Source organism: Xenopus laevis, chromosome 6S (genome assembly GCF_017654675.1).
Source record: "Xenopus laevis strain J_2021 chromosome 6S, Xenopus_laevis_v10.1, whole genome shotgun sequence".
In the NCBI taxonomy this organism is placed as follows: Eukaryota; Metazoa; Chordata; class Amphibia; order Anura; family Pipidae; genus Xenopus; species Xenopus laevis.
The window spans coordinates 68,073,678-68,089,794 of NC_054382.1; the positions used below are offsets into that span (position 1 = coordinate 68,073,678).

The 16,117-nt window shown below is 36.4% G+C and overlaps 1 protein-coding gene across 1 annotated transcript in view; it reads right to left on the reverse strand.

Moving 5' to 3' along the window:
* LOC108720108 (cadherin-10) overlaps positions 1-16,117 on the reverse strand; it is a 220,427-nt gene that overhangs the window by 118,753 nt on the left and 85,557 nt on the right. Inside the window, exon 2 of the mRNA XM_041567648.1 lies at positions 13,364-13,711. Coding sequence (XP_041423582.1) covers positions 13,364-13,591 — 228 coding nt within the window. The 5' untranslated portion in view covers positions 13,592-13,711. The remainder of the gene's footprint in view (positions 1-13,363; positions 13,712-16,117) is intronic.

Sequence of the window (16,117 nt, forward strand, 5' to 3'; positions counted from 1 at the left end):
GATTTCAAAGAAGCAAAAGGACGCAAGTACTCTCTCTCCATTCCTGCACTACAGACATTCGCTTGGACCAGAGGGGTAGTCACAAGATGGCACTGAAAACCCAAGTAGCACTTCCACCTCACCTACGCACCTGATCTATACAGAATCCCAAATAAGCATGGACTTTACAGTTCCTGCGTCCCCCAACCAGAAACTATATTAGCTTGAAGCAATGAGCTACCAGAGGTGAGCAAGCACACCCAAGGGAAGCATGAGGGGGGGGATGTAATGACATCTTTCCAAACAATTAGCGGGTTATATAACATGCTCACTAAGATGATCACGGACAGTATAAAGTCCTCTATTACTGACTAGCAAAAAGATATCAGGGACCTGGGGGAGCGTACAGAGCAAGTATAACAAGCTTCAGATGCACTTTTACAATGACAAGCTCTACTTAAAGAAGAAAACACTGAGCTAAGGGAGGAAGTACAGAAACTGCAAACCATGCATGAAGATCTGGAAAATAGATAAAGGAGACAAAATCTCTGTATAAGACGAATGCCAAATACTGCATCTGCAGCAGAATTAAGAACATACTTAAGGTCCCTCTTCTCTACAATTAGAACTACCCCAGAAGCATATAGACAGGGCACACAGGCTGCTCGGCCCAGCAGTGCTGATAAGCAATACCTGCAAGGATGTAATTTGCAGGCTACATTACTACGAAAGCAAAGAATCAGGGGCGTAACTATAGAGGAAGCAGACCCTGCGGTTGCAGGGGGGCCCGGGAGTGTAGGGGGCCCAGTGAGACCCTAATTAATTAGCAATTTTAATATATCTTGGTAAAATAGGCCAACTTATAAATATTTTGGGGCCCTAAATTGAATTTGCTATGGGGCCCAGTAACAACTAGTTATGCCACTGCAAAGAATCAATAATTGTTAAACTGCGTAATCAACCCTCTTATACCAGAAGCTACAAGTATTCAATGACTTGTCTCCAATGACAGTGGTCAAGAGACAAACAATGCACTCAATTACACAGAAGTTCAGAGAATCACAGATACCCTACAGATGGGGCTACTAAGCTCTGATCACCAGGCTATCCAGAAGAGGCTATCCAGAAGTGAGTGCACTGCTTCACCTGTTCCAGTATCTGGAGTAAAAGTTTTACACAGGTTTTTTTGCTGCTTTTTTTTTTCATTTGTTTTGGATTTCAGTAACTTGTTCAGCATGTACCTGGAGAATGTGTGACATGAAACTTTCATGTAACATACAGTATATGTTTATAAAGCTGTAGCCCCTCAGATTTAAGCAATCAACTTATATTTATCCAGTTGTGCATGAAAGTTTGTGAACCCTTTTAAATATTCAAATATTTTCAATAATTTTTATATAGATCACGTTCATATAAAAAATATAGAGGATTTAAAAGGGTTCACAAACGTTTCACACCTGTATATAAACACACATTTTTAGAGGGAAAAAATTGATTTGTGGAAAAAAATAAAAATGTGAGTTTTAGGGGACTTATTTATCAATGTCAGAATTTATCTGAGTATTTCTAAGTTAGAAATCCGAGCAACTTTGATTGCCTGAATGGACCTTATTTATGAAGAAACAAACCCCAAAAAACTCCAAATTGTTTGTGGTTTCTGCACAAAAACTCTGAAAAATACATGTAGGTATACATGTTGCATGTAGGTTAGGCCAATCACTATGTTATGCATGTTCCAATGAAAAAAGAGTCCATGCATATGTGTAACAGGTGGATAGGTCAGGGTCTGCCTTACCCTTCCTTGGGATACTATACACTGGTTTCAGAACTCGGGCAAGGGATCCAACTCCCAGCAACTCCCAGTAGGCACAATATAATTAGACTCTTTATCTTTATGTGGGGCCCCTGCTCAGGGCCGGAACTAGGGGTAGGCAGAGTAGGCACGTGCCTAGGGCGCAAAGCTGGGAGGGCGCCAGGCACGTACCTCCTCTGTCGCCTACCCCAAGTCCGGTTCCCTTCTCTGCCCGACTTTCTCCTCGCTTTTTTGCTCTTCTGCGCATGCATGCGAACTTCAATTCACGCATGCGCACGCTAGTGCAAATTCACGCAGGCGCCTCGACTGCTGGGCCTGCCTAGGGCGCCTGCCCAGCATGGCCCGGCACTGCCCCTGCTTATGGTTTGGAGGAAGGGATTACCACTCTGGTATAAGCACACAGTATTCACTCTTGATCAAATAACTTTGGGCGCCAGTGGTTCTTTAAAAATAAACTATTTATTGAACTGATGGTACACTTCTCAATGATCACTCACATATTCAAGGTGCATGCTCAGATGATAAACCCCAAGGGCAAGTAGTGGCAGCAGGTCTTTTAAACAACTGTATTACTTACATACTGTATACTCTCTGATCCTTTGTTAGTCAGCTTTTCTGAGTTGAGTAGCCTTGCTTGCCTTTGGTGCACAATCCCCATGGAAGTTAAATCTCACAGCTGGTCTTAAGCTTTAAGGATCTCTATATCCCTGAGCCTAACCACTTGAGTCCCAAACGTGGCGGCCTTGTCATTGCAGGGTGGTAACCCTTCACTAAACTTCTTGTCTGAGCCTTAGCTGCTCACTAACTTTGCTGAATCTATCTGTTACTCCTGTAGTGACCTATTACAGTTTCTGACCTGACACTTGCTGTTCCTGTACTGTGGTCTACACCCACTTCAGACACATACCACCTCCTCCAGTGAGTGGATGTACTACTCCCCCTCCCCTCTGGGAAAAAGGGCCCAGCCTAGCTGGCTAACACATTTCCTAGGGCATAGGAGATCCTTACATTCCTATATATGTTTAATATAAAATATAAAAGGAACTAAACATATTAAGTTATATAACATGCATGGGACAGGATCCCTCAAACATGTTTAAGCTTATAAAATCTTGAGAGTGATCTGAAAAGTAGGAAAACAAAAAAATGCATATAAAAAAAAATTGATCAACGCATTTACTATGATACATAAGACATCGAATTTGCAATTCAATATAATAATGATGAGATCCACTTAATATCTTGGTATAATAGTTTTTAGTTGTTATTTTAGTTGTTTTATTTCTTTTATTAGAGGCCTGTTCTTAAATTCTCACCATTAGAGTAGTGATGGGCGAATAAATTCGCTTGGCATGAATTCGCGACAAATTTCCTCGTTTTGCCGCTGGTCAATACATTCGCGAATCTCCCTGGCGTCAATTTCCGCTTTTCACAATTTTTTTGTGAAATCCTTCAAATTTCACGATTTTTTCTTGAAAACTTTCGAATTTCAGTTTTTTTTTTCTTTCCAATTTCACAATTTTTCTTGAATTTTTCACCATTTCACGAATTTTGCGGGAATTTTTTGGCGACCTCAAACGGGAGAAATTTGCCCATCACTACATTAGAATATTAGGCCATAGTTTGATACACAATGCAGTTTCTGCTATGGAAAAAATATATATGGCTAATCCCATATGTTTGACCATTATACACCATGTGCCTTAAATGCACATTTCCGCATAAGCTCCTTTTTCTTGAAGGGGATAAAAGTATGTATGTGTTAATATGCCCTTAAACAACCACAGTGCTGCTGTTCTGAGTCCTCTGTCAAAAGAACCACCACATTCATTTCCTCCACATTAACTTCCTCCTAATCTTTACACATGGCCTTCTGTATCAGATTTCCTCCTCTCGGCTTAAACCTCCTGGCCCTGGGTAGAAGCTTGCATAGCTTCCTCCTCTCTCCCTCTACCCCACCTCACCTTCCCTGCTCTAAAATGATCCAGCAGCGGGGAAGGAAACAGGCAGGGAAGTTAGATCACACCAAACTGATATGGCAGCTGCTATCTTACACAGATATCTTTGACTGTTATATCAAGTATAGTAAAGCATTCTGCAGAATAAATATTGCATCCTATCTTGCACTGTTGTGGTTAATCTATTGGGAACAAACTGTTCAGTAGCTTTCATTCTCCTTTATGGGGGCCTTCTATTTGTCTGCTTCTATAATCTGAAAATATACCCCTATTAATGAAAAACATATGGATATTTTCCTACCCCATGCAGCAACAAAATTTATTTTAATTAATGACCTTAAGCTTAAAATGTATTATTTCTCTCTACAAACACGGGCATTGCCTTAAATATATTGCCATAATAGGGGGCACATTTACTAAGTTTTAAAAACTTCGACTATCAAATTTCTACAATTCAATGGTCGAAAGTTTTACCACTTCGAAATTCGACCATCGAATTGTAGAAATTCCACCATCGAATTGTAGAAATTCGATAGTCTAAGTTTTTTTTGATTGAATTTAGCCGTTTTCGATCAAATTCAAATCATTTGAGCTTTCGTAGAAATTGTTTGAATCTAACGAAACCCTTAGACTTCTAAAAACGTAGCCAAATACCGGCTATAGGTTGTAGAAGGTCCCCATAGGCTAACATAGCAATTCGGAAGGTTTAAGGTGGCGAAGTGTTAAAATCTACGTTTTTTAAAGAGACAGTACTTTGATTTTCGAATTGTCGAATATTCAAAGTTTTTTCAATTCAAATCGAATCTTGGCCTATTCGATGGTCGAAGTACCCAAAAATTACTTAAAAATTCAAAGTTTTTGTATTCGAAAATTCGCTTTGAATTCACTTCGACCCTTAGTAAATGGGACCCTAAGTGTTATGTTTGCAGCAATCTTAAAAATTCCTTTCCTTTAGCTATATTATAGTATGTATAAAGATAATAAAATTGTGACAGAATTACTTAATAGAGCTTTCTCATTCATTTAATACAATGGAAAATCAAAAGATTTCAACAAAATTGTCAAAACATCCAAGATGTCAGTCTTTTTCAGTTCCTGCTCTCTAGGAGCTAGGTCATGACTCCGAAGGGTTTGAATCAAACATGTTTTATCTCAGCGAAAATGGTAAATGATCAATTGTTGGTCAGTCATACAGAGTGTAAAATGATGCAAAGAGCAATGCTCTGCATGTTGCAGTTTTCTTAATAGAGACATATCAAATCTGTAAATCTTATTACCACAGTGAAAACATACAGTACATAGTTATAAAATCATGTTAGGACATCAATTGGATACATTTTAAGGCATGCTTTATCAAAATAGCTAAAAAGTTTAGGTTTTTAAAAAAATTAATCTTTAAAGGGGAATATTTACGTGCTGTATAATAAATAGTAGTTCAACAATTTGTTGTACATAATAAAATTCTATTTTACAGCACTCACATATTCACCACATTGGGTTGTGCTACTTTAGTTGACATAGATGATTGCCAAATCATTATTTCAATTTCTGAGCCTGTGCTCTTTTTAATCGATAATTACCTTGAGGTTGACATTGAAAGCACTGTGTTATGGGACTGGGCAGGTAACTGACAAATAAGGTTCACTACTAATGAATGCTAGGTTAAGCAAAAACAACATAAATGCTAGCCATACAAGGAATTTGTATTGTGTGAATTTGTATTGTGCTTCTATAATTGAGAAGGAGTTGGGGATTGTTGTAGCTCTAGGTACTGTCTGTAAAAGCTAATAAAGTGCCTTCAGCATAAAAATGGCATTGACATGAGGGACGAAGGCATACTTTTGATTCCTTATTGATGTCTGAAAATACCTCTCCTTGAGTATGCAGTGTAGTATGGACATTAGTCTGCATGAAGGGTATTATGCAGACACAAGTCTGCAGGAAGGTTATTAATGAGTTGAAAAAAGTGCCGGGACATACAACTAATCATCACATAATTAATTTAAAAGGAAAGATTGTTAAAGGCTTTGTTTGCAAGTGCAAGGAGAAATTATACACATTTTCAAATACAGGGTACTAGATAAATATCATGGACCTGCTATGAAAAGAAATGACCAGGCCAATCCTTTAGACTGGATGAAAGGCATTTTCCGCTAAAGCAATATAAAGGGGTTTTCACTTTCATGTGGGATGAGGCAGTGGATTGCTTGTTGGGGTAATACTTGAAGAGTAGCTTGAATGTCTTATTAGACCAGTAAAATATTTATGTATATTTAACAAATGTATGACATATGATTTGGATTTATTTGCGTTACTCTAGTAGGTTGTTTTGACTAAAGGTAATATTTGTTTACATTTTCTATGGATCCTGGTTACTTACCAAAAACCGATTTAAAGGATCAATTAATATGTTATTTTGTGGTCATAGTTCATGGCTGCATATAACTGTTTCTTTATGCCTAATTTAGGCTGGGGAAGAGTCATACTGTACAGTATATGCAGGGATACTGATGATTTTGTAGGAACTAACAGATAAAGCCCTCTTTATTGGTCCCTATATCACTTTGCCACAATTGCTGACTTGCTCATTTATATTTTTAAAATATATTTAAATATGGATATATATTTTTGAGGCCCCACTTACTATCTGATACCTGCAACACAAAGCTATTGCTTTCAAGTGGCTGCTAGCTAGCATTATGATTTTTGAGGGAGTGGGATGGTATATCCCTTTTTCTTTATTTGTTCGGCTAACTCTAGGTCTAGTTCCGGCCTATACCAGTTGTCTAAATAGTAATTCTAACTTGGTAAAAAATCATTTTACTATTATAAGATAGCAGATAGCAGATAAGCTCTGTAGAACATAATGGTGTTATCTGTTATCCACTATTTAACCTGTGCCTTTAGCCTTTTTTTCAATTTCCGACATTGCTACAAAGCAGTTTTTTTATAAGAACTATAGAAGTGTTTCTGAAGAAAACAAATCAGTTTTACCAGTGCAGGGCAACATCACATGATATTTTCATTACTTTAAAACACTTTCATGTTTTAGTATTACTGTTTCTTTTAAATTAGACATAATCCCCTAAGTATATTAAGATGTCATCCGCCTACAATTGTATATGTTCTTCCAGGAGCCCAATATGCCATCCCTGCATAGGGGGGTGAGATCTGACCACCTGTGCAAAGGGTTCCATGGCCAGCACAAATAGCAGTGGTGACAGGGGGCAGCCTTGGCGCGTGACCCATTTCAATAGGAAGGTATTGGACCTTATGCCATTTACTAGTAAAGATGCTTTAGAGGGTACATAAGCTTAACTCAGTTAGTGTATATTGTTTAAGTGTAGCTATTGATCTTTGATCATAGTTATTATGTGTGGTAGCTAGGTTTAGATATAGTCTTCTGATGTTTTAAGCTGTCGACTTACCAGGCATAAAACCTGTTTTATCATCAGAGATGATTGCGCTAAGGGCCTTACTCATTCTGGTAGAGAGAATTTTTAGCCAATATTTTAATGTCGGCCGATAAGAGTAATATAGGACGATAAACATCCATTTGTGAGGGATTTTTGCCGGGTTGGTTTAGTAATACTATACTGTAGAGGCTTCACACATTGAGGCAGGCAGTGTCCCTCCTCCTGTGCATATTGTAATGTTTTGAGAAGATGTGGGCCTATTTCTTCTTTGTAAGGCTTATACAGTTCTATAGGGAGACCATCTGGGCATGGTGTTTTCGAGTTGGAAAGTCTGAGGAGATATAGTGCCGCTAAGTATTCACCTATTTCTGCAATGACATTGGTTCTGGATTGATAGAGTGCAGTGTAGAAGTCAGTTAAACTGGTGGCTATCAATGCAGGTTTCATGTTAGAATACCGAGTCAATTATTTCTGTTATCACTGGAGGGGAGGAATGTTTTTTAGACAGGTAAGCTAATAGTTTCCCAGCTCGTTCCTCTTGTTCAAAAAAGGTTACTTTCGAGAAAAGAAGTTTTCTTTTGGCTTTTTTGGTTTGGTAATTAGCATAATTTGGTTGTGCTGTTTGCAAAGCACATACATATTGAGGGAGCGCGTTTTGTATGGCCCTATTTTCACGCATTTGTACCTGTCTTGCCAGCATCTCTTCCTCCCATGCTGAATTGCACTTCACTGCGATGATCTCAGCACACAGAAGCCCCCCGAATGTACGCTTTAAATGCATCCCAAGTCACCAGGAGACTGGCCGTGCCTGCGTTATCTGAGAAAAACTCTATGTTAGCTCCTATCTGCTCATCCATATCAATAATATCTAACCATACCGGATTCAGGGACCATCTTCTATGAACTCTGGGATTAATCTTGTTCCATTTAGTTACTAATGGAGCATGGTCGGATATTCCTCTTGGTAAATATTCCAAGGAGCTGAGAACCACTAGGAGATTTTTAGATAAAAAGATTAAGTCGATACGTGAGAGGGAGAGGTGGGAAGTAGAGAAACATGAATATTGTAAATCCTGTGGGTGGAGATATCTCCAGTCCTCTATGAGGCCCATTTCAGTCATTAAAACTAACTGGTTAGAGGAAGGGAAACTGTACCCTGTGAACTTTTACTGAGCCTGTCCATTTGCAAGATAACGGTTGAGTTGAAGTCTCCTGCACATATGACTTGCGAATGCGGGTATAATAATATAAATGCTAACAGTTTTAGCAAGCAATCATCTGTGTAATATATATATATATATATTATTTAGTATCATTTTGGTTGCATTAAGTATACAATGCACAAAAACAAATCTGCCACCTGCTTCAGTTGTAATTGTAAGAGACTGAAACGCTGTTGTTTTCCTAATTAGTATTGATGTGCCTGCTGTATAGGTAGAGAAGCAGAGTGATAACTGCATCATACCTAGGGTTCACCGAAAAGCAGCTAATGTAACCCCTAAAAGATGTGTTTCTTGTTAAAACATTACCTCTGTACGTTGCTTTTTAACATTATCTAGTACAAGTCTCCTTTTGATTGGATCATTTAATCCCCTCACATTCCAACTGAGGGGTATATTTATCAAAGAGTGAAGTTAGAGATCGCCACAGTTAGAGATCGTTCACACATTAGTGTGAAATACTGCCTCTCTCCATTAATTTCTTTTGGATTTTTAAAGGTGTATTTATCAAATGGTGACCTTTTACTTTCATCCTTTGATAAATTCACCTTTAAAAATCCCATAAAAATGAATGGAGAGACGGTATTTCACTCTAGCGCACTGTGTGGTTCTCCAACTTCAATCTTTGATAATTATACCCCATAGAATGGAAATCCCCATGAAATAAAGTTTTCCTTATAAACAGTATTGCTAAACAAAAAAAGAAAAAATATTGAAGCTTGACACCTTTGCTTTGGGTCAAAATTGTTAAGCTGCCATCTTTCTTTTTTCTCTCGTTCTGCCTTCTCAACAACACAGAGGCAGATTTAGCCCAAACAGTGCTTGTAAACATCAAAATGAAAATGTGAATAAACTACTGAACCAACAAACCAATGTGTGCTCTTGTATGAGCATTGCCGGGTGCAGATATATTGAGTTCCAGCTTGGTCCTGTGGGCCTTTGTACAAAGGAAGTTAAAGTAGTATTTGCAATGGCTGGGATCCTCTTGAAAACAGTGGTCTATATACTACACAACCAAGCACAATAGTCACAGGTTTACTTAGGGGTGGGTCGCCAATTCAGGATGTTTGTATCCAATTTGGTGCTGTTTGTTGGTAGAAATATCAATGTAAAGCTGAGTGCTTGAGTACCTTTCCATCTTAGTTTGCACTGTCCCTGGCTTGACCAAGTTGAGACTTGTGTGTTCAGAGCCATGTTTGCAGTCTCTTGCGGGGTGGTGAAGAAGAGGGCTTTGCCATGCACCGTAATGTGCAGTTTAGCAGGATATAGCATGGCGTATAAAATATTTGCTTCCCTTAGTGCCTTTTTAATATCCATTAACTTTGCTCATTGCTTTTGCACATCCTGGGAATAATCTGGATATATGGTTATTTGTGTTCTCAGGTGGCAGTTGCCCTTTATTCCGTGCCATCAGTAATATGTTGTCCCTGTCTCTAGCGTTAGTAATAGCCAGCTCCACCTTTACCTCGTCCATCTTTGAAGCTATTAACCCAGTACATGCCTCTCGAGTTGTTTTAATCTCTTGCAGTAGATCAGTCAGGGTTGGCTCTAGTGGTGGGAGGCACTTGTTGCTGGAGCGTCTTCCTGCTGCGAGGTAGGGGAGTCAATGCCATTTTGTTTTCCCTCACAGGCATATTTTTCAAGTTTTGCTGTTGCCTCTGCTGCACTTCTCTGTGCCTTATTTTGTCCCATAAGTGTCTTTTGGGGCAGTAGGTGCTTGTCCTGAGATGTAGGGTCCGTGGTAGCGTAGTTTTTTAGCTATTAGATATCACAAATGGGTCCAGGCCACAGAGCAAGTCACGTTCTCTTACATTGAGCTGGTAGCCACGCCCCTCATTGTTATTATTTTTTAATTCAGAAAGTATGTTAGTTAGATTGATTACATGGTTTTATGACTGAAATAGCGTGTAGCATGTACATTAGATCATAACATTACGATTTCACTCACTCATGGGCTCTTTTTAGAAAAGGACACAGAGTCAGTAAGTTTGCAGGTGCTAAGAACATTCATATCAAAGTTTTCCTCAGACAGGTATATTAAAACAGTAGACGTCTAAGAGATTAGCCAAACTTTTCCAGGTCTGTTCATTTCAAAATCAAACCAATACAATTCAGCGTTTGAGGCATGCAAAGCCTTAGACATTTCACACCTACTTGAATGCAGGATTCATATTCAAATGTACTTTGTTGGTGGGGCCTTTTTATTCAGTCTCTATAGAAAAGCACTTTAGTGAGTGGTGGGATATAGAGATTGAATTTAGTTTTCAAACAAAAAATGTTGTTATAAAAAAAATACTACAGTTTTGAATTGGGCAAAAAAGTCTGCAGCCTGGTTGTTACAGATGTGTTTAACCTTTGTGTGCAAAGACTTCTTTGCAGATTTAGAAGCAGAGGTAGAGAGGGTTAGGAGAACTAAAATAATAAATTGCAATTGCAGGTATTTTGTTAATATAGTACTTTCCCTTGATTACTGTACATGATAGTTGACAAATGTAATTATGTATGGCTATATGCTTAGTACTGTATTTCACATAAAATGACTATTAAGGGGCAGATTTATCAAGGATTGAATTGAAAATTCAGATTTCGAGTTTATTTTAGTGTAATCTGATAGGGAATAGTCCAAATTCAATTTGAGTTAAATTTCAAAATTAATTTTTTTTTTTTAAATCATGTACTGTTCCTTTGGGGGACCTGCTACAATCAATTTGGAGTCATTTGAATGTATTTTTTTTGTGTGCAAAAAACTCAAATCTAATTTGATTGAGGAAATGAGCTTTAGCTATTTAAATAATGCAACACACCAAATCTTAAGTCACCAGGTTTCACTAACACCACTGCTATTGCATTCCTTTTTATCTACAGATGCAGGCAACATATGTTTAATGTTCAGTTTCTTTTATTTATCCTGAGCAGCTTCTATTGTGTGTCAATTCTGAAAGCTTTTTCTCTTGTGTGTCAAATCTGAAAGCTGAAACCATTTTCATAGAGAATTAATAAAACATAAATAATCCCTCAACTTCTTGTTATCTTATGGTTAAGTGCTCATAAAGGAACATGTTAGTTTATGTAGTACTGTATATCCTTTATCAGCAATTTAATTAAGTAAATGTTATACTAAATGGATTCTTAGTCTGATGTGTATCACAAACATTATAAATTCAAGTAACTGCTTAATTGTATTTTTACAATGATGATTTATCTAAGATAAAGTGGTAAGGCATTTATGGGCTTACTACCATGCTTAATGCATTGAAGGAAATTAAATATGTAGCAGAATGGAAAAAAATATTTTTTATAAACAGCAAATATATATATATATATATATATATATATATATATACAAACTATATATATATATATATACAAACTATATATATATATGTGTGTATATATATAAATATATATATATATATATATACACCATTTTAATTTTTGATAACTGCAGCATCAGTGAAAATGTATAGATATATATTGCTGCAATAAAGTTGATGACAATTTTATGACCTCCTGGCTGAAGATCTTTCCATGACCATGGCTTTGTGCCTTTATATGAAAGGTAATGAAACCAATGGTGACTTAAAAATCAAATGGGGTTATATTATTCTCTCTCTCTCTCTCTCTCTCTCTCTCTCTCTCTCTCTCTCTCTCTCTCTCTCTCTCTCTCTCTCTCTCTCAACTATCTGTCATCATCACGTTATAATCATTAGGTTTATTTATTCATCTTTAAATTTGTATTTATTGCAGATCACCATTGTATTTTCATGCTCATTATATAGGTAGAAAAGAATAAATAGTTCTGTCTTTAGAATTTATAAGTGCTGGCTGGTGATTGCATTTTCAGCAGAGAATATTCTACCACACGCCCTCATCATTTCTATCTGAATAGAGATTATTGTGTATGAGAACAATTCAGATCATTATAAGCCTGAAAAATCAAATACGAATCTCCAAGGTTTAATAGGAAAAAGCCAGAAAGCAGATATTGCTGCAAAAGAGTTTATTTTTACGAAATTTTGCAGCAAGATCTGCTTTCTGGCTTTTCCCTAGTAAACCTTGGAGATTTGCATTTGATGTCTACACCTGAGGCGGGGGTGTGTAGTAGGATTAAAAGCCTGGATTGTGCCTCACTTTGTCACTTTCACTGATTTAGGACTGATAAATCAGTTATGACAGTTGATTTTCTACTGACCTTAAACCACAGAGTCTGTATAATATTACAGTTATGAGACCCATTAACCAGAATGCTCAGGACTTTCTGGATAATCACTTTCCATTATTTGGATCACCATACTTTGTCTATAAGAATAACCTCAATAGGATTATTTTGCCTCCAATAAGGGTAATATATATCTTAGTTAGGATTACATACAATGTACTTATTTATTATTACAGGGAAAAATTTTATCTTTGTTAAACATTTGAATTATTTGAATAGAATAAAATGCACAGATTTGTGGCTAATGGGTTTCCAGATAACATATTCAATACTTGTAATTTCAAAGTCCAACAACCCCAACTCATTAGCCACCAGGACTTGGAATTGAAAGCACATAGTTTGATTTAAGTTCAAAATTATTTTTGTGTTGCATGATTTTATTTAAATAGCAATGAGAATGTAGCACCTTCACTAAAAATCTTGTAGCCAAAGCAACTGTAGCAGTGCCATCAACCTTGATAGGAAAATTATGAATAACAATGTAAGCTATTTATAAATTCAGTTTGAATTCCAAGAAATAGCCAAAAGCACAGAACATGCTCTCTGTTCTCAAAGCAGTAAATATGGCAAGCCATTAACACATATTTATCTCTTATAGAATATATTTCAGTAATGCAAACCAGTAGAAGGAAAAATGGATAGACACAAGAACATCAACATTATAAATTATTGGAAATTCATCAATAATACATTTTCCAGTAAAATACATAATAAACCTCTAATTTAGAAATCAAATTAACTCAAAGAGGAGTCCATACCTTGCCAACATACTGATAATCCAATCCTGTGTACTCTTCCAACAAAAAAAACTGATTCCACATCCATCCCCGTTTTTGTCGATTTAATAGTTTTCCATTATTAACAGAAAAGTGATGCAGTTTTTCTATAGACTGTGGACCAGCTGTCCTCTCAAAGTATATTTCACTATGAGAAGGATTTGGTTCAGAAATCCACACTAAAAATGCAAGAAGTAGATGGGATGTCATTCTCCTGGTTAATTCCAGATAAATCCAGTTAAAAAATATAGTCTGATCTTCACAATGGACCAGTTAGTTTAAGCTGTTAAAGTTCTTCATTTTTACTTCAGTTATGGATTTCCCTCAACCCTAAAAAAAAGAAAAAATATTATTAACAATGTGTTAAGACTAGTTTAAGAATATAGACGAGACCATTCATTGCTTTTGATAAGAACAATGTTAATACATGTCTCCCTGAAAATATATTTACATAAAAACATGTTTTAATTTAGGTTAGTATAATGTGCTGAACAATTGTCTTGTACATTAATCTATAAGATCTGATCACATTGTATGTTCATAGTTTTTATATGCTTCTGTTAAATAAGTATCAGCTTGCAATTTTAGCTTTGTCTAAGCAGCCATTTTCTTACTGTCAGGCTAGCAGCAAGCACCTTAACATCTCACAAAAGGTTCAGGTTTTGTTTATAATATGCAAGAAATCAGTAGGAGTGTGTCCTAGAAATAGTGGTTTTTGACTTGACGGTGTAGTAAACTAGATTTTTTTTAAAATGTGAAGGTAACAACAACATACATATAGTAATATATCAACTTTGTCCCTCAGCAATAAACTAACCCCTTCTGTGAAATACTTATTCCTTGCAGTTATAAACACAATTGGAACATTAAGTGAGGTGTTAAGAAGCTTATAGCCAGCCTTAGAGCAAAACAGTGGCTGCTAAGATAAACTGTTACAAACTGAAAGAAGCCTATTTAAAACAACTGGAAATGTCTATACTTTCTTCTTGGCAAAACCAAAAGCAAAATGTAAACAAATGTAGATATAATGGCTATTTAAGAATTTATATTTAACAAATCTGAACATTCAGCAACATTCCTATCAGAAATTACTGTGAACACAAGAGCCCATCTTGACATGTTTCTTCAATTTTGCATATACATACACTCATATTTGCACAAACAACTCAGGTGGGAGAATTATGGGAAAAGTAACATTGGGGTATAGCCTCCTGACATTGCACTTGTCTTTTTTTTTTCTTAATTTATCAGAATTCATTGAGGTCTGGAATGGTGCCAAGAGAATGGTGAATTGTTAATATTGTGCTGCTGTTCAAAAAGGGATCCCATTCTCAGCATCAACCCAATAGGGTGGATTCTTTCATGTCAGTGGTAGGAAAGCTTTTTATTAACAAAAAGTTAATGGCTCAATTAAGGAATATTGGTCTGGAACATAGTATATGTAGCTGAATAGAGAACTGGTTAAAGGATAGATTACAAAGAGTGGTGGTAAATGGAACATTTTCTAATTGGACCAGTGTTGTTAATGGAGTACTGCAGGGCTCTGTCCTTGCTCTTTTGCTTTTTTTTGTTCATTAATAATCTGAAGGTGGGCATTTAAATTACTGTTTCTATTTTTGCTGATAATACAAAATTGTGCAGAATGATAAGTTCCATGCAGAATGTTGCCACTTTGCAAAGTGATTTGACCAAATTGGAAAGCTGGGCAGCAAATTGTAAAATGAGGTTTAATGTTAATAATTGCAAGATTATGTACTTTGGGAGAAATAATATAAATATGACTAAATGGCAGGGGGTTTCCTTAATTGAGAAGAATATAGTTTTTTTTGTAGATAACAAGTTGTCTAATTCCAGGAAGTGTCATTTTGTGGCTACTAAAGTAAAAAAAAGTACTTGCTTGCATAAAAAAGGGCATTAAATCAAGGGATGAAAACTTTACCTCTTTATCGGTCCTTGTTAATGCCTCACCTTGAGTATGCAGTGCAGTTTTTGGGCTCCAGTCCTTAAGTAGGATATATATGAGCAGGAGAGAGTGCAGAGACGTGCAACTGAACTGGTTAGAGGGATGGAAGACTTAAAATATGAGGGTAGTCTGTTCTGGTTGGGGTTATTTTCTTTGGAAAGAAGACACTTGTGAGTGACATGATTACTCTTTATAACGACATAAGAGTGCATAATAGACACATAGCAAAACATCTTTTTTCCCTTAATTTTTTTCCATAAAATGAATCACCCAAAGGCCATGTGTTTACATTAGAAGAAAACTTTCATTTGAAGAAACAGGTGGTTTTCACAGTTAGGACATTAAGGTTGTGGAATGCCCTGCCGGATAATGTGATGGCTAATTCTGTTAATGCTTTTAAAAAGGGCTCGGATGATTTCTTGGTCAAGCATAATATCCAAGACTATAGTGATACTAAAATCTACAATTAATATAGATATTGGTATATACAGTATATAGATTGTGAGTGTATGGAGGGGTTGGTGTGAGTGTATGTACATACATACGCATACGCTGGGTTTCATTTGGAGGGGTTTGACTTGATGGACTTTTTTTAAACCCAACTTAACTAAGTAATTACTATGTATGTATGTATGACTTGATGTGTCAATTATTTTCATTATATACTGTTCATGGAAATTTTGTTCTGTAAAGCAGAAGTATGTTTTTGATTGCAGATCTTATCTTCTGAGTTCAACCATTTTTAATCTTGTTTCAAAATAAAAATGGTGTTT